General features: G+C 47.1%; 1 protein-coding gene and 1 long non-coding RNA gene across 2 annotated transcripts; one reads left to right on the top strand and one right to left on the bottom strand.

The window, feature by feature from the left end:
- Positions 1 to 58: 58 nt before the first annotated feature.
- On the bottom strand, positions 59 to 16,901 carry LOC135823284 (cytochrome P450 20A1-like). The gene is made up of 12 exons (XM_065336143.1): positions 16,589 to 16,901; positions 15,078 to 15,151; positions 13,640 to 13,812; positions 13,108 to 13,253; positions 12,419 to 12,595; positions 11,959 to 12,031; positions 11,377 to 11,498; positions 10,917 to 10,971; positions 10,208 to 10,331; positions 2,975 to 3,086; positions 1,390 to 1,454; positions 59 to 1,075 (listed from the first exon to the last, which is right to left on the bottom strand). Exons 1-12 carry the CDS (start codon positions 16,679 to 16,681, stop codon positions 829 to 831), a joined length of 1,461 nt encoding a protein of 486 aa, XP_065192215.1. The 5' UTR covers positions 16,682 to 16,901; the 3' UTR covers positions 59 to 828.
- Positions 16,902 to 18,582: 1,681 nt separating this feature from the next.
- LOC135823278 (uncharacterized) lies at positions 18,583 to 24,287 on the top strand. The gene is made up of 2 exons (XR_010554647.1): positions 18,583 to 18,981; positions 23,445 to 24,287. It is a non-coding gene; the product is annotated as an uncharacterized LOC135823278 (long non-coding RNA).
- The last annotated feature ends 946 nt before the right edge of the window (positions 24,288 to 25,233 follow it).

The raw sequence follows: 25,233 nt of genomic DNA, 5'->3' as shown, positions 1-25,233 counted from the left end.
TCACATGATAGTGCCCCCGGTGCAGGTACAGCATAATTAATAGTAATACGAAGCAAAGGAGAAGGCAGAGTAAAACTTACTTTGAAGCATCATGAAGAACGTTTAGAAAAATATCGAGTTGTAATAGGAAATAGAATAGAAGGGTGAGATCATAGCAGCTGCTTATAAAACTTCAACAAAATCAGTCAATTTTCATTAGTTCAAAAAAAAAAAAGAGTAAATTATCGTGTCCGTTCCCGAAGGGCCAAGGGAACCATTAGTTTGAGGGATGTGAAAAGGGAATTCATCTGCAGAAAACAATTGACTGTAATCGCATCACCGGGGGGGGGGGGGGGGCATCGTCAATTTTCAAATACAGGACATGTACCCTGCCTACCTTTCTAAGATACCCGGCTGATTATGATTGTACATGTACATGTTTTGTGTGTGTGTGTGTGTGTGTGTGCGCGCACGCACGCGCGCGCGTGTGTATGTGTGTGTGTGTGTGTGTGTGTGTGTATGTGTGTGTGTGCGCGTGTGTGTGTGTGTGTGTATGTGTGTGCGTGTGTGCGAGCATACTGAGTTTGTGATACTTGTACAATGTAATAGCACCAGTGCTTACACTGGGGGGAAAGAGTCAATATCGAGATGAGTAAATGGCACATAAGCCACCATACATATAGTCCAGGGCTTGAAAGATAGTATAACAGAGCAAGACAAACTCATCAGTTCAAATTCCAGACTATTCTAAGCCGCCGCAGAATGAACTGACGTGAATAGTGGGTGTGAATGAACTGCGGTCTTGGAGCAGTTTGACGGCATCTTGGCGTACAGCTCTTTTGAAATGACTTAGCGAGGTGTAAGGGTAATCTCAATATCTCTGCTTGGATGAGTGACCAGACCATATTCTTTCTGAATATCATCAACACCTGCTAGCTGGAACCTGAAGCGTCGACACAGCATGCTAATCACAATCTGAACTTCGGCAATGGCAAACTGATAGCCAGGGCACCTACGGCCAGACAGGCCGAACGGCTCAAACGATCGGGCAGGTCGTGCGGCAACATTCTCTGGAGTGAAGCGGTCAGGGTCAAACCTTTGCAAACACAACAGAAGACCACAACACAGCACTCTAAATCACACCATATCTTATGGTTTGTAGAGTTAAAACGAACAAACAAGCTTGATGGAGAAATGCCAGTAATACAGAACATGACATGATCGTATGAGCAAGAAGTGAGGGGAGATAAGCACCGTCAACATGTCCATCAACACCCAATACTCTCAGGCCCAGAGCCAGCTGCTCATGACAGTACGTGAAGTGCAACACTTACAAGATGTCCTCTCCGGGACGGGAAATGATAAATTAGAATATGTAGTGACTTGAGCCTGAGGAGACTGACAACTCACCTGTCAGGGTCGGGCCAGATTGTAGGATCATTCAGGACAACTCCCAGTGCAATCACAATCGAAGACTGGACCGGGAAATTCAGAACAACAACAAATGACAGGCTCAAATGACACAGGTTCAAGGGACGTGCAGAAAAGCAACCTCTCCATCAAATAGTATAGTTTTATTTAGTTGGATTGGTCGGCATACAACACATATGTTTCCTTCCAAGCTTGCATGTGTAGTTGCTGAACAGGCATTCATGACCCCCAATTGATTGTTTCCCCAAGGTAAGCGGCTGTACGTGTATCTATGCGTGCATGTGTGTATGTGTCCATGTGTGTATGTGTCCATGTGTGTATATTATACGTGTGTGTGTGTGTGTGTGTGTGTGTGTGTGTGTGTGTGTGTGTGTAGTGTGTGTGTGTGTGTGTGTGTGTGTGTGTGTGTGTGTGTGTGTGTGTGTGTGTGTGTGTGTGAGAGAGAGAGAGAGAGAGAGAGAGAGAGTGAGTGAGTGAGTGAGTGAGTGAGTTCCGGGTTTTGTAGTGGTGTTGAGTTCGAAACAGGACGACTGACGACACATTATCCAGACATTACAACGGGAACAGGTAGGTTGGGGGAACGACATTTATTAGAGACGACGAGACAAGAGACCAAGACGAACGAAACGACTACATTGTAGAGTGAGAAAGAGATCAAGTCTGAACGGCAAAAATAAAGGGCCTGGGTAGCTATGGCAAATATGGGCGCGCAAGTAGCTACCCAGGCCAACGGAACAAAAGGAGACAAACGGTGAGTACGCAAGTGCATGCAGGCCAGCTAGAAAAGGTACGGGAGGAGGTACCTAACAGTGGAGTAGCTCACTCTCCCAGTAGCGTTCCTACTGGACAATCTGACAGTGTCCACATTCAAGACTGACAGTAGCCTCACTACCTCTCCCTCTTCCCTCACTGGATATCCAGTCACTGAGTGCTTTCTTGAGTTACTAGTGCAAGCTATGCTATCAGAAGTATGCAGAGGAATGTACCTCCGCCCCGTGCTATTAATGGAGACGTTCCTTTATTGGAGACTGTTCCCTTATTATTTCAACCTCATTTCAGAGGCGTTGCCATGCCAAATTCATGTCAGACACACACATTTCAGGGGTTTTTCGCCGGTACAGATCATGAATTTACACAGTGTGCTTATAATGGAGATTGAGCACTTTATTTTTTGAATGCCGCCCCAAGGTGTTCTATTATTGGAGACATGCTATTATTAGAGACTGTGCTTATATTAGAGATAATACGGTAATCGACTGTGCACTGCATGCAACGACTTACGTTCTATAGGCGCCGAGGGCGCCGGCCCCGGTCAATCGACTGGATTTCCATGTCCGCGACAGTACATTGTATTGCATTCGGTATTATTTTACTTGGGCATTCCCAACAGACCCTCTAAGACGTCTTCTTACAGGGTGCCCAAGATGAATGAGTGTGTTTTAAAGTTCCTGGTGAAATGAAATGGGGATATGATTAGTGCGGAAGGATTCGGGAAGGGCATTAAAAAGCGGTCAGCACCAAGGGATGAAATAGATTTGTACGTGACTGTACACAAAATACTTACTCCGGCAGGGATAGTGTAGCCGTTAAGTTCAATGTCTTCATCGAAGACGCGCGCAGCCCAAGGCGCCAGAACTGAACACCGCAGCGATTCATCGACAACCCGACGCGAGACCCTACATTGGAGCAGATCATATTCATTGCATGTGATAATGTCACGCTTCTGGATAGGCTGGGGTGGCACATATAATTGCATGAAACTGGAAGGAAAAACACCAGACAGACCCGTGCCTGTCCTATATACTCCAACAGTCGAACAGCATCTAAAACTCAACCTCTACAACCGTGCACAGTACTGCCGCCGTCAGCCTGGAAGATAATGACCTTCGGACGGCGAAAAGTGTTGTGTTTTGCAAGTTGTTGTTATTTGTGCTGTTGAAAGTATGCAATGAAAATTAATGGTCACCAGTTCCGAAGACAGTTTCCTTATATTCATGAATTATTCCGAGGGTGTCATTCGCGAGGTTGATTGCACTACTGTAACTCTGCTGCACCACAAATAGACAGCTTACACCCCAAGGCTAGACTGGGTGGAGCAACATCAGAGTACAGCTTACACCCCAAGACTAGACTGGGTGGAAGGTGTGACTAGGACCCAGCCAATACATGTGTCATGGCCGCGCTTGGCGGGTTTGTGACTTGGCTTAGATCAGTCTAGTGGCTACCCAGGTAGACGACCAATATAGTCGCCATCCAAGTTGCTAGCTCACATAGAACGACAGGTTTCTAATTCCACTTGAACAGTGTTTATTTGAACCATTGCAGTACTAGATCGAAAGATCAAGTGTGTAGAGTCAAAAGACCAAAGCAGGAGAGAGTCGGAGTGACTCTCTCAGAATCGAGAGGAGTAGTGAGCTCCCCGAGAATCGAGGATGAATGTTAGCAAAACAGCTCCTTATATATGCTACATTATGTGATCAAAAGTATACAGTGGCAAGAATGCGTAAGGATTATTTCTATATTACAAACAGTGGTGCAATATGTGCAATCAGCCAAACTAGAATATAGTACAAAGAATGATCAATCAATACGGGGAGCTCGCTCACCCACATTACATGAAAGGACTCTGAGGCTCTTCGTGCGACGGGGGCCTGGAGTATGCTGTCGGAAGTTGCTGCAGCTAGAGCACGCCGCCTCCGTACGCTGCCTTGGTCGTTGGTCACCCTTCATCTCCTGCCCGTAGGCTCTTCCCTCTCATTACCCCGTAGGGTGCTTCACGGTCAAGCCGTGACCTCTCCCAAAAAGGGGATAACGGAGTCCGCAGTGCGCGAAGCACTTGCAGGACCCTTTACGTCGTACGACGCGAGAAGAGGTGCCATGCTTGCTCGACTAACAAAGGTATCAGCTCCCTTGCAGGACTAAGCAGGGTCCCCTCAAGCTCAACAGTGTAGTGAGTACAATGCTGACGACTTGTACTGAAGGTGTAGCCGCCGTACAACAACACTTGTGACTCGAGGCCACGAGTTGTAAGCCATGATTGCTCAACTAACGAAAGTGCCAAATCCTTCGCGGGACTAATCATGGTTCTTACAGAACTCTAGAATATTTCGGAGCCCAGCTTTTGGCTGCTGAACTCAATGCATGGTCGCTTTCATGACGAGTCTGATCCGGGTCATGACAATTCCCCGGCCTCTCAAGAATCACGTCCCCGTGATCTCAACTAACATTAAAGTCAGCGAGTCGTGACGGTAACCGCCTAGCTCTCGTTGGCCAAGCCAACGGGTTCTGCACCGCAACAGGTACGGGCATAGAGTACGAAATGTGGCTCCACAGGAGGGACATTTCCATCAAAAAAATTTCCAACTTCAAATGAAACTGGTACTGCTCCACTATCGTAGAGATGAGCCTGGTGCTGATGATCAACACGCAGCTTGTCATGTACAACTAAATGCACGTTGCACATCTTCACGCAAGCGTATACGTATGACAGTTCGCCATTTCGTGTCATCTCAGATGAATGTAGACCATAGGCCATAACGTGTGGTCGACACACCCTTCTACCACGTTGGTATCCGGTTCAGTACAAAAACTGCTGCAGAGCTCCAGGAGCCATTTCATAGATTTGGTGGTATCCAACGAATCGGTTCCACCCATTACAAAAGACCTTGGCGACCTCGCCAAGACTTCCACGGTAGGTTCATTGCTGCCAGCAAGGACAGACACAATGGCATACGCCTAGTAGCCTGTGCAACAGGACCACGATCACGTGTCTCAATTTTGTAGTGTAGCACCGAAGTGCGATCAAACTCAGATGGGTTCAAAGCGAACGCATCTCGATACCGAAGCACTAAGGCTTGCAAGCAGTGGATCTCCTCGCAGGAGATACCAGATTGTCCCAGAGATGTCTCATTACCATCTCTTCCGACCCCCACTTCCGTGTGTTCCAGGTCCGAGTCCCAGCTCGTCCACACACCTAGGCTCCAGGATCGAGTCCAGCTCGTCCAACCTACAGGCTCCAGGGTCGAGTTCGTCCTCGCCCAACCTCAAAGGTTCCATGGATGAGTTCGTCCTCTTCCAACCTTTCCGGGGGTCCACAACCGGACATCTTGCGCCAATGCGCAACTGCTTCCAGACCCCGAGAGAGTCCTCCGTCTCAGCTATTTGAACTGATTCCTCTCCCTGGCCATCAGCCAGAGTGTCTTCGGTCACGATACTCACGACCTCAGATATTGGTTCTAACCGACCAATCTGCATTGCCCTCTCTAGAGCCACTGCCTCGTCAGAGTAATTCAACACCCGTACGGGAACACCATCCACCGTAGGGCTCACTAGCGCATGCGCCATCATGACATCATTCATTCCTTGAAAACACCCATCAGGTATCGTCAAGGCACAGGTCGGCAACCCTTCCGACGTGTCTAGCACGGCGTTAACCGTCACCTCCGACAGGGGAGTATCACTTCACGCCTCCGCAAGCGAAGAACGTGCTCTCGTTTGCCATCACCATCATGGCTCGGCGGAACGACATCAGCTTTAGAAGCTTTTAAAAATGCACTCCTCCATCACCCGAAGTGATCTCGCAAGGAATTGGGACAGCACATCGCGTCCAATGTCAGAACCAGTAACCAACATCATACTCAGTACGTGACGAAACACCACAGGGTGCGGACGTCGCGACATATCCGACACCAAACAGGCATCGTCCAACACAGAAATGCTGGTTTCAGGTGGGCATCAGCTCACTAGTGATTTCCATCACACTCCAATCAAAACATTCGAGATCCGCATCAACGAACTCAAATCAGCAGTTGTTCAAGCTCTCTGCAGAACTTGTTACTGTATCATCGTTTCAGCCAGCATCTCAACTGGTGCGCCCAGTTTCGAAATCTGGCTTCGTGACTCCGTCACACGACAAGGACATAGTCCTCTTGACTGTTTTTGAACCGTCAAAGTTCAAAAAGAACAGCAACACTCCTCAACTGCAGCTGAGGGCAACGTAGAAGCTAAGCTTCATGCAGTCATCGATCCTGCCACTGCAAGACGACTCAAAAAGCCTAAAAGCATTTCGCTTCTCGAGCAGTTTCTGTGCAAGCGCTGACAAAACAGCAGAGTTTCCTCATTGCACGTCCTTGCAAGAACCTCCGTGGGTTCGAACAATGCGCCGTCTACACCGCAAATCGAGTGCAGCTGACACATATCTCAGACCAACAAGTGGTGCGGGAGTCGAAACTCTCGTCAGCGGCATGACCGACTTTCGCCAGGTCTTCCGGAACAAGTTGGCACGCCAACTGGTAAAGGTAGCAACAGCTACAAAACAGAACGAGTTCACGTTCCATGTGCACGCACTCAGACAGAGTGTTCAACTGAACGGACCAAGGCCAGAACAGAACAAAACAGTTCGCTTCCGAATCCACTTGAGAACTGCATGCAGCCTCGTGAAATCGACATCAAATTCACACCTCTGCGTGCTCGAGTAAACAAGAGCTCAGAGTTCAGCATGGACCAGTGCACACCGAGTTACCATGGTTACGACTACTCTGCCGGAGCAACAGCAAGACGCAACTTGGATCCTGGTCACAGCACCAAATGTCATGGCCGCGCTTGGCGGGTTTGTGACTTGGCTTAGATCAGTCTAGTGGCTACCCAGGTAGACGACCAATATAGTCGCCATCCAAGTTGCTAGCTCACATAGAACGACAGGTTTCTTGAACAGTGTTTATTTGAACCATTGCAGTACTAGATCGAAAGATCAAGTGTGTAGGGTCAAAAGACCAAAGCAGGAGAGAGTCGGAGTGACTCTCTCAGAATCGAGAGGAGTAGTGAGCTCCCCGAGAATCGAGGATGAATGTTAGCAAAACAGCTCCTTATATATGCTACATTATGTGATCAAAAGTATACAGTGGCAAGAATGCGTAAGGATTATTTCTATATTACAAACAGTGGTGCAATATGTGCAATCAGCCAAACTAGAATATAGTACAAAGAATGATCAATCAATACGGGGAGCTCGCTCACCCACATTACATGAAAGGACTCCGAGGCTCTTCGTGCGACGGGGCCTGGAGTATGCTGTCGGAAGTTGCTGCAGCTAGAGCACGCCGCCTCCGTACGCTGCCTTGGTCGTTGGTCACCCTTCATCTCCTGCCCGTAGGCTCTTCCCTCTCATTACCCCGTAGGGTGCTTCACGGTCAAGCCGTGACCTCTCCCAAAAAGGGATAACGGAGTCCGCAGTGCGCGAAGCACTTGCAGGACCCTTTACGTCGTACGACGCGAGAAGAGGGGCCTTGCTTGCTCGACTAACAAAGGTATCAGCTCCCTTGCAGGACTAAGCAGGGTCCCCTCAAGCTCAACAGTGTAGTGAGTACAATGCTGACGACTTGTACTGAAGGTGTAGCCGCCGTACGACAACACTGTGACCATCTAGAGAGGGCAATGCAGATTGGTCGGTTGGAACCAATATCTGAAGTCATGAGTATCATGACCGAAGACACTATGGCCGATGGCCAGAGAGAGGAATCAGCTCAAATAGCTGAGACAGAGGACTCCCTCGGGGTCTGGAAGCAGTTGCGCATTGGCGCAGATTGTCCCGCTCTAACTCCCCGCTGTGGAAGGGACGAGCTGGTCTCAGTCCAGGTACCCACTGGTAGTGGAAGGGATGAGCTGGGCTTAGTCCAAGTGCCCACTGTTGGTGGAAGGGATGAGCTGGGCTCAGTCCAAGTACCCACTGTGGGTGGAAGGGATGAGCTGGGCTCAGTCCAAGTACCCACTGCTGGTGGAAGGGATGAGCTGGGCTTAGTCCAAGTACCCACTGCTGGTGGAAGGGATGAGCTGGGCTTATTCCAAGTACCCACTGTTGGTGGAAGGGATGAGCTGGGCTTAGTCCAAGTGCCCACCACTGTTGGTGGAAGGGATGAGCCGGACTCAATCCAGCCCACAGCGGCGGGCGGAGGAAGAGATGGACAATCTGGTATCTCCTGCGAGGAGATCCACTGCTTGCAAGCCTTAGTGCTTCGGTATCGAGATGCGTTCGCTTTGAACCCATCTGAGCTTGGTCGCACTTCGGTGCTACACCACACAATTGAGACACGTGATCGTGGTCCTGTTGCACAGGCTACTAGGCGTATGCCATTGTGTCTGTCCTTGCTGGCAGCAATGAACCTACCGTGGAAGTCTTGGCGAGGTCGCCAAGGTCTTTTGTAATGGGTGGAGGGTGAGTGGAACCGATTCGTTGGATACCACCAAATCTATGAAATGGCTCCTGGAGCTCTGCAGCAGTTTTTGTACTGAACCGGATACCTACGTGGAAGAAGGGTGTGTCGACCACACGTTATGGCCTATGGTCTACATTCATCTGAGATGACACGAACTGGCGAACTGTCATACGTATACGCTTTGCGTGAAGATTTGCAACGTGCATTTAGTTGTGCATGACAAGCTGCGTGTTGATCATCAGCACCAGGCTCATCTCTACGATAGTGGAGCAGTACCAGTTTCAGTTTGAAGTTGGAAATTTTTGATGGAAATGTCCCGCCTGTGGAGCCACATTTCGTACTCTATGCCCGTACCTGTTACGGTGCAGAACCAGTTGGCTTGGCCAACGAGAGCTAGGCGGTTACCGTCACGACTCGCCGACTTCCAAGTTGGGTAACATCACGGGGACGTGATTCTTGAGAGGCCGGGGAATTGTCATGACCCGGACTCGACTCGTCGTGAAAGCGACCACGCAATGAGATTCAGCAGCCAAAAGCTGGGCTCCGAAATATTCTAGAGTTCTGTAAGAACCATGATTAGTCCCGCGAAGGATTTGGCACTTTCGTTAGTTGAGCAATCATGGCTTACAACTCGTGGCCTCGAGTCACAGTGTTGTCGTACGGCGGCTACACCTTCAGTACAAGTCGTCAGCATTGTACTCACTACACTGTTGAGCTTGAGGGGACCCTGCTTAGTCCTGCAAGGGAGCTGATACCTTTGTTAGTCGAGCAAGCAAGGCCCCTCTTCTCGCGTCGTACGACGTAAAGGGTCCTGCAAGTGCTTCGCGCACTGCGGACTCCGTTATCCCTTTTTGGGAGAGGTCACGGCTTGACCGTGAAGCACCCTACGGGGTAATGAGAGGGAAGAGCCTACGGGCAGGAGATGAAGGGTGACCAACGACCAAGGCAGCGTACGGAGGCGGCGTGCTCTAGCTGCAGCAACTTCCGACAGCATACTCCAGGCCCCGTCGCACGAAGAGCCTCGGAGTCCTTTCATGTAATGTGGGTGAGCGAGCTCCCCGTATTGATTGATCATTCTTTGTACTATATTCTAGTTTGGCTGATTGCACATATTGCACCACTGTTTGTAATATAGAAATAATCCTTACGCATTCTTGCCACTGTATACTTTTGATCACATAATGTAGCATATATAAGGAGCTGTTTTGCTAACATTCATCCTCGATTCTCGGGGAGCTCACTACTCCTCTCGATTCTGAGAGAGTCACTCCGACTCTCTCCTGCTTTGGTCTTTTGACCCTACACACTTGATCTTTCGATCTAGTACTGCAATGGTTCAAATAAACACTGTTCAAGAAACCTGTCGTTCTATGTGAGCTAGCAACTTGGATGGCGACTATATTGGTCGTCTACCTGGGTAGCCACTAGACTGATCTAAGCCAAGTCACAAACCCGCCAAGCGCGGCCATGACACATGCAGTGTACTTATCAAGCCACACAAGACAGCGAATCAGACACAAGGACACGCCGGGAATATGATATCAGCATTCGGAATTAGGATTAGAAATGGCGAGAGCGTGACTCACACAAGCGAGGAGATATTCTGTGGAGTAGGCACATGATCATCACCAAGAAACTCCTGAGCCTCCTCAGCAACTTGATCTTGTACAGCCATGTTGATCGAAAGGAAATAGATGGCCCAGGACAGAACTAGAACAAAGCACAGTGAAGCGTACAACACACAGAGAAGAAGCGGCCATCATAACCATGCATGCGTATGATCAGAACACAGCAACACAATCATACTACGGACTGTTTTCAGCCAGGGATATACTTACCACATACCCCAAGAAGATGGGTAGGATGGCGTTTTGACAAATGAGCATGCTGCATAGTTGACAGTGCCCGCATTTCCATAAAAAATTCTGTTGTGTACATGTACATGTATCACTATAAAAATAAGCAACGTGAAGAAAGTAAAAAAATAGGGCCTTTGATATTATTGCTACATGTATTTTAAAGTTATCACTATAGCCGATAATAATATAGTGTGTTACGCATGTGTTGATTCTTTGTTGCCATCATAATATCCGATATATCATTACATTCGATAATATTGGTTATAGTGATATTTTTACTGGATAAAATACGTTTTGCTTCACTGTAGCCGATATATTCTTATATCCGGTCACTCTATAGCCGATACAGACTGTACAGTCCTTTACTGGCAGTGAGTCGCCTGACCAAATGGCAGGCCTGATTCTACTGACATGTGAGTTCATGCGAGAGACTTACGATGACCAGTTGTATGAAAGCCACCAACTAGAAACGTCATTGCATCGCCATGAGTCTGCAGTCAGGCAAAGCGAAAATGAGTCCATTGATACAGCGTGTCACAGATTCATTACAAAAAAAAGGCACACATGACTATGATGAACTGCAGCCAGTACAATCTTGTTTGGGGCACACACACAAGTCAGCAAACGCTGCATCTGATGCTCTACGGGCAGTGAGAAACAGCCAGAGGTCCTTGAAAACGATGCAGGAAGGCAGCAACTCCAAACTTCCCGTAGCACCCTCGAAACAACTTCATTGTAAGGGCAAGCGGTGTGGCAACGTGATGTGGACGCTTGGGCCACCTGTGGTGGCAAGATGATTATGGTGAGCATGATAGACAGTCAAACTAGAATAACAGGAATATACAGGAATATAGGATGGAGGCTCTAGTCTTGGTGTGTGGTAAAGCGGCACTGACCTCTTCCTGTGAACGATCCATAGATAGAAGTCGGTCAATGAAGATGGTCTCGTCAACAGGGGTAGTGCCGTCCTGCCTCTCCTGAATGCAACGCTGCACTAGCGCATACATCGCATCACGACCTAGGAACACAACCAGATTAGACAACCCTGACTCACTACCAGACTTATCGGCATCGGTTGACACACCACCATGGATTATAGTACATCCCTCCACATCTTCTAAATCAACCCATTGATGACACTTTAAAAAAAGCGACAGGCACTCCCCCCCCCACCACCATCTTTTCTACTGGTAGTCTAACTAACATAACCGTGTAAAACTGACAAAATGACATCACACCTTTCTTGTCAACAATATGGGCAATGAGGTAATGCACACCACGCGCACTTTGAACACTCACAGTTCACCCAAAACAATGGGGGGGGGGGGGGGTGCGGCTTATACACCAGTGTGGCTTATACTCTGGAAAATGCAGTACCATTTTTGATTGGTTAACCAGTGCATGTACCGAACAAAGTAAACTGTATTTAGAATGAGTTCGTTGTGGTCAGTGTCCGCTGTGCCGAGCCTGTGACTTACATGTATTGAATCTTGCAATTCGTTCTTCTGATGGTGGCCTCATGTCCATACGCTGCTCCATCTCTGACCAGCACTAACAGATACCGGTGCATTCAAGAAGTCATTGCAAAAGAAGAACGTCAGCTACTGCATGGTTGCATAACTTATTTTTTATTTATTTTTGATATGCCAGAAGCGCATGCAAAGAATACCCATGAGACATCATAACAGCACAACACTGAGCATGAGTAGACAAATACATGTAGCATGAATGCCTACCAAATGCAAAGCTGTAGGCTGAATCCTGCGGCATGCATGGGTGTGCACGTCAGTATGAATATTATTTTTAAAGAAAAGAGAACTGGATCACGTAGCATGGCAAATGCGTGTACCTTGTGAACACCCAACTATTGCACCATCCTGGGCATAGTAGCTACTGAAGGACAAGTCACAGGTGTTAGCAGTACCGCGTAGCACTTACTGCATTGTAGTTTTCTCTCAGTTCGTCCAGCTCTCTTGCATTCGCAAAGAACTCGCCGAATGCACAGCGCGTGATGGACTTCATGGCAATGTGGAACATGTCCCGTGAAATGTTCACCCGCTCCCCGTGTCTACCATGTGCAACCTGTCCATAGGCATTCACATACTCTGATGCCACCTACAGTAAAAGAACCACATCATTATCAGCCATACAATGGTTACCAATAATAATGCAGGCATTACTCTAAAAGAATGATTCCCAGTTTCGAGTGAAGATCATGTCCACTCCAAGAAGACCCATTTCGGGCTGCGGGGTACTGTGCCTGACTGTTGCACTGGGGGAGGCAAGGGTGGCAAGCCGGGAGAGGAGATGAGCATCACCCTCCAGCACTACCAGTCTGTTTTAAAAGCCCAATCATAGGAACAGGAGGTCTCTAACATCTCCTACCCATACGGTCAGAATGTACAGTTTTATTCAAAGAATATCACAGGCTGGTAGCTAAACTAGTCAGGCGCAGCCAGCATCTGCCAATAAACAAGATGCAAGATATCCGAGCATACTGAATGGAGATGCCCAGAGTTTTACCATTACAGACCTAAGTACTGCAAGTTAAAAACTGACATACGTCAACAAATACACTATAAACAACTGACGTACAGCAACAAATACACTATAAACAACTAACGTACAGCAACAAATACTCCGTAGAGACATTGTAGAGTCCTATCCTGGAAAGGTGCCCGCAGAAGCTGGTGTCTGGACCTGCCCTCGCTGCCGTTTGCAAACTGGATGCTGTGTTCAGTGATCAGTGGTTCAAACAGTCTGAAGAGTTCCGCTGTAGCACACACACAAGCACACACACACGCACATGATATGTACGATCGTACACACACACACGCACACACACACACACACACGCACACGTACGCACACGCGCACACACACACACACACACACACACACACACACCTATGTGTGATAGTTGAAGCACCAGCAACCCGCGGGTTTCAGTCACACAGCGCAAAGCCAAGCGGGCCGCTATTCGCATCTTCCACATCACGATTTTAATAAAACATACACTGAGAAATCGGAATGACTTCTACATTGAACCAAGCACAAACTGAGCATAACGGTGGACAACAGTGGCTGGCTGAAGAGTGGCATACAAGCACAAACTGAGCATAACGGTGGACAACAGTGGCTGGCTGAAGAGCGGCATACCTGCACGGTTAAATGATCTGCTGAGCGTGCGAAACAGGTCAGGCGAGGCTACACTGAATACTCGCTGTGTGCCCAGGTGGAAGCGAACAAGAGGACTGCCAAGGTCAGTATGGAGCCTCTGCACGTATTGGTGCAGACTGCCTTCCGCATCGATGTCAGCTGCATTGCCAGTGCTGCAAAAGGGCACATAAATATTATTATTACCAAACTAGCTCGTTCACCCCCGTGCAACCACACATCAGAGCAACCTGAACAACCGTTATTGGTTACACGAGTCTGAGATTATCATTATAAATTGGGAGAGCAAAATATGAATTGCAAGTCGAAGCAGACCTCCATGACCAACAACTTCCTCTAAAGCCAAAAAGACCCACAGAAAATACAAGCTGGCATGCCTGCATGCATGCACGTATAAATTCATCATACAAGATGTACAACGCTAGCGTATACTACTCATATACAGCAACAGTCCGCAACAGACCAAGATTCAAAAGATGACGATTCAAAAGTCCGTCACTACGCAAATAAATTACTTGAACGAAGAGAACATCGATGAAGCGTAATTATTACTAAAACGGAAGTACTGCGAAGCAGTTGTACAGTTCAGAAATACAAAGAGGAATTAGACATGGAATCAACTGAGGAACATGTTGTCAAAATAAATAGTTCTTCGTCTTTAAAAAATAAAAGGAAAATACCACCTGTCTTGAAAATAGATAACACAGCACAGCACTGTATTCGCCTTCCGACGGCTGAATGGAATACTGTTGGATGCTAGGTAACACTCATTCTTATCGTCTTGGAGTACTGCCCTGTCAGTCACAGTGTCTTAGCACTATGTATACACATCTCATGCTTGAAAACACTAGTTATCCGCAATGCATCAGTCAGTGCAGGCTGCAGTAACTACAAGTTTGCATGCATTGAGATCGCACTCTGCCTCTACTAGCCGCTCTTGTTTGGCAACGTCTTGGCCTTTGACCTGCTGCACACGTGTCTTTGTGCAAGTTCCGCTTTTGCAGGAAATGTGTGCTTTTTGGCGTTTTCTGGACCCGTAGGTCTGTGCTTCCGGCAGCCTAATTCCCCCGCCAACATTTCAATCTTTGACCTCAGTTGTCCAGCATGCCAATATAGTGTTGGTGCATTTTCTGTGTGAGGATTGGTGGATAGTCATGAAACGCGAGATACAGCTTTTAATTCAGCCTAGTTCCATCGCTACCTTGTTTTTGGCACTTTCTGCAAGGGTATAGAACGTAAGCAACATATCGTAATGGTGGCACATACACCCAGCGGCAACAGAGCAGGCATGTCCAATGGAATACTGTATGGTCCCGGACAGTAGTACTGTTTGCTCCCCAAGTCCGGGTTGGCTCAGCCTGCTTGGCCCGATGATATGCACCACTGGGCCGTGGGATACGGGATAGGAAAAGTAGATTACCTGGGGTCGGATGGCTCAGCACCAGGGACTTCATCTGGACCACGTGTGGGTGGTGGTGAAACGGGCCGGCGTTGCTGGTGAAAACAAAGTACACAGTAATACAATGTACACAGTGTACACAGTGTATGTCATAATGAGCTTGCTGCTCTCCTACTCAGTCTTGTCATGAATCATACGGTGATGGCATGCAACATGGCCTAGGGCAAAGCTCATACGGAATGCAGGCATAAGACATGCCTACAATAACCCACAGCGAACATATGCCACACCGAGCGGGTTGCACCAAGACTCTCTGAGCACCTAAACCGGTTTATGTACTCTTGGTTGCACTCGTTAGTGCAGAGCATGTCTCCACCGGGATGACAGGGGACACTGAATAACGCCACCAGAGCTCTGGCACATCAGTGCAGGCTCATTAGGCAACCACATTATGACAACAGAGCTGTCTAAAGCAGGAATGCGACTCTAGAGTCGCCTAACTCATTCCCGGCATGATACTGGCATACTACCCCGTAGCGGTACCGCGGGCAGTGTCGCCATTGAGTAAACAACCAATGCTATCCACTGCTGTGCTCATCTGCATGCCTCCTGGTCAAATCTGGTTTGAAACACTCTCTGCACACTGTTCCACAAAATTATAGGTTAATCGTCACAATGCAGTGTTGTTCTATTCATTTCAAAGCCAGCTCCCAAGTAGCCAGAACATCTACATTTGTGTACAAGAGCTGTGAGCGAACACTTTCATTTTCAAAGCTGAACGTTCACATCCGTCACCACTATGCCGCGTGTCTACAAGTGCCGAAGCACTCCATAAGATTTAGTGCCACGCTTATGCATGTCCATGTGCAGTATTTATGCATACATGTATAAACGTTCGTACATACCCTGCTAGAAGTGCACACACCCTACTAGAAGTGCACACACGCCTCAAATGACACACACACACACACACACACACACCACACACACACACCATGTACCATGCATACGCCCATCGCAAGAGAAGCGCGCAAATCTGCAAATGCACTGGATGTACACCCTCAGATTTTTCTCTTATAGCAACGATAGCGGACAAGATCTGAATGAAACAGATCAAGACTAGCGCCAGATAACTGCCTAATCCACACAACTGGCGAAGCAATGCCGGTGGATCGCGCGCGCACGCACATATACACACACAAACACACGCATGCACGCACGCATGCACGGGCGCGTATATCTACACACTATGTTATCGGCCCAAATTTGCGGATCTCCACTACCGGTACATGTAGCTACTATGATATAACCTAACACTGGACGGTGGTGAACAATATGTAGCTACTATTATATAACCTATTAACACTGGTGAAGATATGTAGCTACTACAAACAGTACTTCAGTATAGTACCAAGCTAACACTCAACGTGAATTCTGGTCTACAATGTAATGAGTATTTTGCCGGACTACCGGTATTTTCTAGAATGAAGACTGAGTCCATGATCAACACCAAGAAAGGTATAGATACGTACCGGGTCGGCAATGGGTGGAGGATGGCGAGTCCGTACTATAAAGTAGGCGACCATGAGCACGATGGCCAATATCGTAAGGCCAATAATCAACATAGTGACTCGGTGCAAGTGAGGGCCAGTTTCTCCTGAGGACAGCTAGCACCAGTTGCAGTGCCACCACTGCTAACAGCGATAGAGAGTGGCGGAGGCGGACAAGGATCCCAGCAGCCCTACGAGTCGTACCAAGCCAGGCTGGAGCCCGAGTGACTTTTCTTCTTCTAGTTCGACTTGTCTTCGCTAACTAGTACTTAGTAGTTACTTCAATACAGTCAGTATCGCCTATAGCGTTGGTGTTTGATTTTGAGCATTTTATCACTATAAGCGATATATTACTATGACCGATACTGCATGCAATGTATGCGAGTGGGGTGTCAAACGACTCAGCGCGCTGTGCACATACGCACTACATACATGACAATGTCATGTAGCTGGCTGTAGCTCCTGACACAGAAAATCAGCATTTCCTCACGATGGAGGCATATTTTGGCAACTAACTTGTGCGAACAAAACTCACCAAACAACACTCACTGGACAAGTTCTTCACGAAGAAGTAACACCCTGTTCTCCTCTAACATCGCTTGCTTTTACATCAATCACTATAACCGATGCAAACATAATGATTGTAATAAAGGTCTTTTGAAATAAGAATTTGATCACTATAGGCGATATATTACTATAGACGATTATTACTATACGCGATAACTGTGTATACTTAGTTATAGCAAATGAAAATGAATTTGAGAAATTGATCACTATATCCGGTATATTACTATAGCCGCCAACCTTATACTAAGTTATAGGCGATACGGACTGTACTTGGGCATAGAGCATGTTCATAGAGTCCTTCCTGCAATCCTGGCCTGGGACTTCGCGTAAAATCTATACTACAGTACAGGCTACAGTAGTACAGCGTTGGTAGATCTACAACACAGTACCAGGTATATACAGAAGCCTTGCTTGGTAGTTAAAGGGGAAGTATACCCTAAAATCAAATTTTCACCAGTTGTAGTCTTCTGGGTGCTGAGTCGAATGGTCTTGGTCCGAGGAAGCTGCGACGCTCCCTTCCTACTTGAATCCCAATCGAACTCGCGCACTTCCACCGAAACTGGGTGACTGCGCCCTACTAGATGGGGATTTGTATGCAAAATGTCACTAAAAGCGCCATTTCGTTCTTATAAAAGCACGGATGACCGCGATTGGCCCATATGTTGTAGTCTTTTGGACGCTGAGTCGACTGGTTTTGGTCCGAAAAGGCTGCGATGCAGCGTTCCTCCTTTATTCCCAATCGAACATGGTTGAACAAGCGGTCACGTGCTCCTGGGTGCCCAAATCACCTGGTCACCGCGCCAGCAGGCGAGAACTTTCACACCAAGGTTCAACTCGAGTTCAACTCGAGTGACAGGACTGCACCCAAAAAAGGTCAAACAGGCTAGTAAGTTGTACCCTGCAGGCACGGTGACCAGGTGACTGGTGTACGCAGGAGCACGTGACCGCTTGTTCAACCATGTTCGATTGGGAATAAAGGAGGAACGCTGCATCGCAGCCTTTTCGGACCAAAACCAGTCGACTCAGCGTCCAAAAGACTACAACATATGGGCCAATCGCGGTCATCCGTGTTTTTATAAGAACGAAATGGCGCTTTTAGTGACATTTTGCATACAAATCCCCATCTAGTAGGGCGCAGTCACCCAGTTTCGGTGGAAGTGCGCGAGTTCGATTGGGATTCAAGTAGGAAGGGAGCGTCTCAGCTTCCTCGGACCAAGACCATTCGACTCAGCACCCCAAAGACTACAACTGGTGAAAATTTGATTTTAGGGTATACTTCCCCTTTAACATGTTTTTCGATTTTGACAGCATGTTGCAAGGCGAGGACGCGTAGTGCTCCTGACTACAACCATAAACCGGTTGGCAGAGTCCCGGTCTTGCTGTTGTGCGCGTTCTGTCGATTTGGAAAATCGATCGATTTTCTTGCGCGATCTGTCGATCGACAGATCGCGCAAGGATCGATCGATCGGAAAGCGGTGGCGAAACCATTCAAAACAAATCGATCGATTTGGAGCAGCTCCGAAACGTCGTACAGTGTATGTTTAGGACTTTGGTGAACAGCTTTTCAAATGAAAGAAACCAGTTACGGTACCTTTTCTGAGTGCAATCTTCTTCCCCAAATAATTCAAAAATCAGTTCCTTCCGAAAATTCCATCGTGCTGGACCTCGAAGCTGAACGTCATAAGCAAATAGTCAAGCCGTGTGTCGTCTGGATATGCAGTTGTTTGTCATAGCCACCATTCTTCTGGTCCGTTCGTCCTGCCATTTTCCTGACGATCGCAATGAATACGAGCAGCTCTCATGCTCAGGTTAGTGTTTATTGATCTGTCTCTGCACCCACTGCAAGGTATAATTTTTGTGATGCAGCCACTAGCCCATTGTGGAAGTAAGGGAATCACCCAGGTTCTTCGGATTCTCGTCCTGTCCGAAAAATCTCCACGTTTCAACTTCTCATCTTCCCCTCAGGCATGAGCTTGCATATTCATATTTTGTGTTTGCTTTGACAGTGCATTTCATAGGAATCGTTCAGACTTTTAGGGCCCTGTAAAATTGGTGTTTTCCTTCCCGACAGTGATAATAATCGCAATCTATAAAATACATGCGCAGTCATTCTATAGTGTGATAAAACACAAGTGTAACTGTAAGAAAAGAGAAAGAGAGAGGGTGAATAAAACAAACATATGTGCAAACTACAGTTACGGTGCTAAGGAAAGAATGTGGATGCCGTGACATGTTCTTTCTGAATGCATCGGTCTGGCTTACGCTTGTGAATGTAAACAGCATCTATGACTTTTAACTGATTGAAATTCTTTGCAAAACAAACAATACTACAATTGTAAACCGAGAATCATTATACGCCAAACGACACGGGTCACTGAACAATAAATGCTTAAACCCTGCCGTGTTCTTCTTCTCATCGCCAACCTCCCCTTCATCTTCATCCTACAGCGTAAAATGAGTGAGGTGTGGTTTGAGATATGGTTGTTTTTTTAGTTGCCGTGAGAGGGAGAGACAGAGAGAGAGAGAGAGACAGAGAGAGAGAGAGACAAAGACAAAGACAGACACACAGACAGAGACAGAGAGAGAGAGAGAGAGAGAGAGAGAGAGAGAGAGAGAGAGAGAGAGAGAGAGAGAGGGAGGGAGAGAGTGAGGCTCTGTCGTTCTGGAGATGTGTTGGCGGTTTTCTCTTTCACCTCTCTTTTCTCTTTATAGTTTTTCACTAATTCGTCATTCAACCCAGAGCTGTGTTTGTTGGCTGGTCGACCACAGGATTTTGTGTGGGGTTGTTCTGGAGTGTCGGACTTTTGTTGTAGTGTGACTGTTACAGTCCTGAAACACATGCAGTAGACACACTACTATAAATACACTAAAAATGTACAACATGCGCACATTTCCTGGATTGATCAGTGTGGATCGATGGCAATACAGTTGTAGTCTGTAAGCAAACAGCGCCATTTTGACTAGGGTGAAATGGTCAGATAGGTTAACCGGTTATGTAACCGTTAAGAATACACGAACAGTTAACCATATGCATATGGGTTAATCGGTTATTTTCTTTCAATGTCCGCTGTACATAATATACGTGACAGCATGTGCGTACCCTGTCAGTACTGTGCACAATGGATGTACGGCGTGTATCTCCCTCATCTCTGGGGTTGCTCCCCATATTAGTGATGCTTGCGTATGCTCATGATGAGGTTGAGTTGATTAAATGACAAGGTGATGGTGCAATCCGAAGCCCAATGGAGCATACAAAATATTAAAATATGTTGAACCTTTCGTTCAGAAAGTAGTGGACATTCACGCAACTGCATTGTAAATATAAAGGGGGGTTGTCAACTGGCAACCGCTCTATTTAGTTGTTATTCACTCTTTGTTGAACCTGCTCTGGAAAACTGAGCAAAATATAATATGCATCCACTATACATATTGTAAACAGTTTCGTCTGAGACAAAAATGCGATAATACTCATAATACTCATAAAGTATACTTGTGAAGACAAAAACTTTCAAGACGTTTGTAATGAGCCTGAAATGTGTCCTTTTATGAGTATTATACATATTGTAGTGATTGTTTTGGCAGTGCGTGAGGTCATGGTACCATGGATACATGGATTTACAGTCATGTACAGCAATGGTACATGAATACAGGCTACATGTACAGTTTATCTCTTATAGGTTGTAGCAAGAGTAGATAAACAAGAGTAGCCAGTGCAGGCTGTCGTAATAAAACGACTCATCCGTGTTCCATTCTCGCGCATGGTACATGCATGGTGCGACGGCACAATGACAGCTGTCGCAAATAACACTGAGTATTACGCGTGTTTTTTTGGTGATTCCTGGTTAGCTGCTAGCTTTTCCCTACTCGAAGATGTTGCCGCCGCGAAATCTGGGGGTTTGTGTTCGTCCTGGCGAAAACCGTGTTTCGATCCGTTGAGCGAGACGAGAGATACAGTGCGAAGACGTACGATCTGTCCGAGAATCGGCGAAGAAGAAAGCTTCGCAGGCGACCCGTAGTGGTTGGGAACAGAATGGAACATATACCAGTCGATGCCTGTCATGGTAGGGATGACTGCTACGAAGTTTTAGCCCCATGCTCCCCAGCGCTTTTTAGCGCCCGACGATAATTACCAAATTTCATCGATTTTCCATGTGGATCAAAGCATAGTCTCCCCAATCTTCTCCAGTCGAGCTGAGTCTGGACGCTACAATGTCGAGACGCGAAAAGAGAACATGCATGAACACACAGGAGCATCACATGCAGCTGCATTCTGCCTTGACGAAGCTGAGAACAACACCAGCAGTTGCACCACGCATTTGGAAGACATTTCGAAGAAGACGAAGAACTACATATCTGCGTTCAAAAAAGCCTCTGTACTGTGCAGTATGCATGCGTGCATGCGCGAAGCACGGGGTCCGCGGATCAACTTCGTTCAAAAATCATTGACATTGTGCCACACGGGTTGCATGATTTGTGTGCGATCATGGCCTTTCTTCTTGACAAACAAAACTGAAGTTTTTCGATCTTCAAATCGCCATAGCGTCCTTGTCATGACTCCAAATCAGCTGAAACTTTGCAGGAGGAATGAAAATGCCATGCTGAATCGATTGGTACCATTTTCGAAGGGTTTCCTTGAAAAATAAAATTTAGCCTGCACTGGCTAACAAGAGTGTGCAACTCTGGATCTCTTCTGCACAATCTGCACATACCCCTGCCCGTGGCAGCATTTTTTGTAGACGTCACCTTTTTTCAGAAAAACGCGCATTTTGACGCAGAACAGTGTGAGAGCACGTACTGGGCACCGACCTTGTAATGTAAAGCCCGGCCAAGTGCACGATGCAAACTTTCCAAAAGACCCGCAGCGCATGCGTCATAGAAAAGATTACGTCAACAAAAAATTCCGCCACGGGCCAACCCATCCCGGAGTTGCACACTCTTGTTTATCTACTCTTGGTTCTAGCCTATAACCTTTTGGTTAACCGCAGCCCTAACTTTGACATAATATGGTTTATATTATGTGCCCAACTCGCTATAACATGGACCTCTCTAAAGCATAACACTTGCCGTACCCCAGAGAATATATAGTGAGGTCTCGCCTGTAAGATGAAGTGTGATACCTAGTTATTGCATACATGTACATGTAGGTGTGAACATCATTATAATTGAATTCACGAATCAATTTCATTTCTTGGAGCTGACTGCTTTAATGTCCTCCTCGAATCCCTTCGCACTTTTCCAGTTCATTTCAAATGAAGTTGCAAGAACTCAATGAATACCTTGGGCACCATCTAAGGCTGCGTATACACGACAACGCTGGGGGTGAAAGCGCAACTAAATCCTTTCGGATGCATGGTTCATTTACACGGTACGCGGAGCAAAACGTAATAGTTGTACACCAAAGCGGAAGAGAACCAAAACGCTGGCCAAGGTGGAAGAATTTGAAAACGGAAATGTTCTGCCGGATAAATTTGGGTGTGTAAACAGTCGAAACGGTCTGCTGGCCTCGTTTCCGTCACGTTTGTTCCGTTTTCGGCCGTTCACACGGATCCGACAATAAAACTCTTTTTTTTACAATTTTCGTCATGTGACGAGTGCTGGTGTGTGGCCTGTTTTCGATTATTCCTTGAGTGTGATTGGTGCTTCCACGCCAACACTCGGCACATGACGAACTTTTGCGGATCCTTTGCTCCCGTGTAGACGCGAGAAAACGATACAAACCGAGACCACCTCGGATCAGCTTTGATCGTGTAAACGCACGAAAATGAAAAAAGAAATGCGGGACTGAAAACGGAAAATGGCCGTGCGTTGTCGTGTAAACGCAGCCTCAGAAGACATTAGGCCCAGTTGGGAATGTTCCTGTAAAATAAGAACATTACACTGTAATAGGAAGTGCAGGTGCCTTGAATGTACAGTCCTGCTCAATGAAATCCAGTCGTGTCACTCAAGTTTGCGCCTTGCACCATTTCGCAGCCCAGTGTTCGCAGGTCTAGGGCTGCGCAACGCCCGGTACTTGAGTGACGCGACTTGATTTCAGGATTTCATTGGGCAGCACTGTACGAAGGCAATTCTCCCATACAAACAGCATGGTGCTGCTGACAAGATGAGATTCACTAAAGTGGACTTTCTTTAGAGGATGGCTCAGCTTTTGTATACTTCTGTAGCGTCGTTCCCATGCCATGAATTTAATGATGAAATTCGTTCGCGAAACCAAGAGGCTTACATCACCTTACCATTATTGTACCTTCATTTTCTTTTACCTTTTTTCATGCAGGATTCTGAAAGCTAGAGGAATCCCACTAGCCCCAAGCACTGAGCTCACGGCTTCCAGCCACGAATCAGGCATGGTGTATCACGACATCTATATGTTTTGCATCCATTTGATTACTAGTACCGTAAAGTACCGCCAGAGCGCCCCACTATCTCGTCCTTTCGTGGTCGTATTGTGTAGGTGGTCTCCCGTCTGTAGGTCATACGACACGAACTTCGTACACATATTGCACGTTGTGCAGACAATCCGTACCTTCGAGCGGACACGAGCTCCACACAAAAACCTTCCTCTGACGTTAGTACACCATACACACTTCGTTGCATTCTGCCGTACGATTTTCCTTTCCCTGGACCCTGGCTGTAAAATCAAGGTGGGGCGCTCTCGCGAGACGGGGCGCTCTGGCGGTACTTTACGGTATACCATTCACACATAACATGATCTCGCTGTGCCCATGGTGCACTGTAGACTCAACATCCCGCTTTAAAGTAAGCTTCACAATCACACGTTAATGCTCCTAACATGTTATCTCGCACTTGATGGCATTACTCTATTTCTGCCTTTAGTATTAGACTCTACACTATCGCTCATCGCGTATTTGACTCTACTCTTTTTCACTGCTATTATTATGCTACGTTGATGCTCAATGTTAATATTGTGTGAGTCAAGTGTGCGCCCTGTGCCAGTTGACAGCCCAGTGTTCACAGCTGCACAACGTTCCGCACGGCATTCACTCGCTTCATTGGACTTCATTGAGCACCACTGTAGTATTCTGTGTTGGTTGATCAGCCCTTCTAGTGACGACTCCTGTCTGTCACTCTGTCTTGAAAGGGACTTTTCGGCTTTGTACTGCATGACCATTGTGTGTGGACTCACGAGTTACTTGGAGTACAATTCACTATAAACTTCACTATAGTAAAGCCTGCCCTGACAAGACGCCCTTAAAGTAAAAAAAAAAGTAAATTATCGTATCCGTTCCCGAAGGGAACTCACGACGGCCGCTAACACCCGATAAACCCTAGCGGCAGATGCAGCGCCTAACGGTGGGGGTGAGTGGGTAGGTCTCACAACCACTGGCACAAGTGCCGTTAGCGACCCCATTAGCTGCATCCATGTACCCCTTGTGCCTGGCCACAAGTTCCCAGTTGACTGTGGGTAGCAGCACGGCTGGAAAAACCGCTCCCAGGCAGGACTTGAACCAGGTACCTCTCGTATCTCAATCATGGTCTTTGACCAACCCACTGTGCCTGCCTGACGCCCTTGGTGCAGCGGAAACTGTCCTGATGTGACAGGACCCCGCTTGATCCAGGAATGCACTTTCGATCCACAGCACTTTGGTGCATGAAATTTTGTCCGGTAAATACAGGATTCCGCTTGGTACAGGGTCCGGCAAACACGGGTTTTACTGCAATCCAATTTCCCAATGCATACGTTTCATTGCATATGCTTCAATTGTATTTTGTGTGTACTTTGGGGGGGGGGGGGGGGCTGGGAAAGTCTACGTTTTGTGAAGCCGCTGCGACCGGCAACAATTATGTACATGACATTGAGGAGATTATTTGAAAAATAATCCCCGCGGCGCGGACATATCCTGTTAGTCATATGCGGGCAGAAAAATTGGCAGAATTCAGTACTTTTTCTGGTAAGTTTCATGCATGTTTGGTATGTGGATAAAGAAATGGAGCAGAATTCGAGGAATTGCCCGCCATAAGGTTTGTATGGTTCTGCCAATTTCACAGCTTTTCGAGCAGAATCTCCCACCTTTTCGAGCATTATCCGCACACCCCTATATCCT

The sequence above is a fragment of the Sycon ciliatum genome, chromosome 1, assembly GCF_964019385.1.
Source record: "Sycon ciliatum chromosome 1, ocSycCili1.1, whole genome shotgun sequence".
Lineage (NCBI taxonomy): Eukaryota > Metazoa > Porifera > Calcarea > Leucosolenida > Sycettidae > Sycon > Sycon ciliatum.
The sequence above is the reverse complement of the archived record's forward strand: the minus strand, read 5'-3'. Positions and strand labels throughout refer to the sequence as shown.

Coding starts and splice junctions, on each gene's coding strand:
- LOC135823284 (XM_065336143.1), bottom strand. CDS start 16,681: ATGTTGATTATTGGCCTTACGATATTGGCCATCGTGCTCATGGTCGCC. Junction 10,332..10,916: donor CTTTCATACAACTGGTCATC/GTAAGTCTCTCG, acceptor GCTTTGTTCTAG/TTCTGTCCTGGGCCATCTAT. Junction 3,087..10,207: donor CAGAATATCTCCTCGCTTGT/GTGAGTCACGCT, acceptor GCTCCAATGTAG/GGTCTCGCGTCGGGTTGTCG.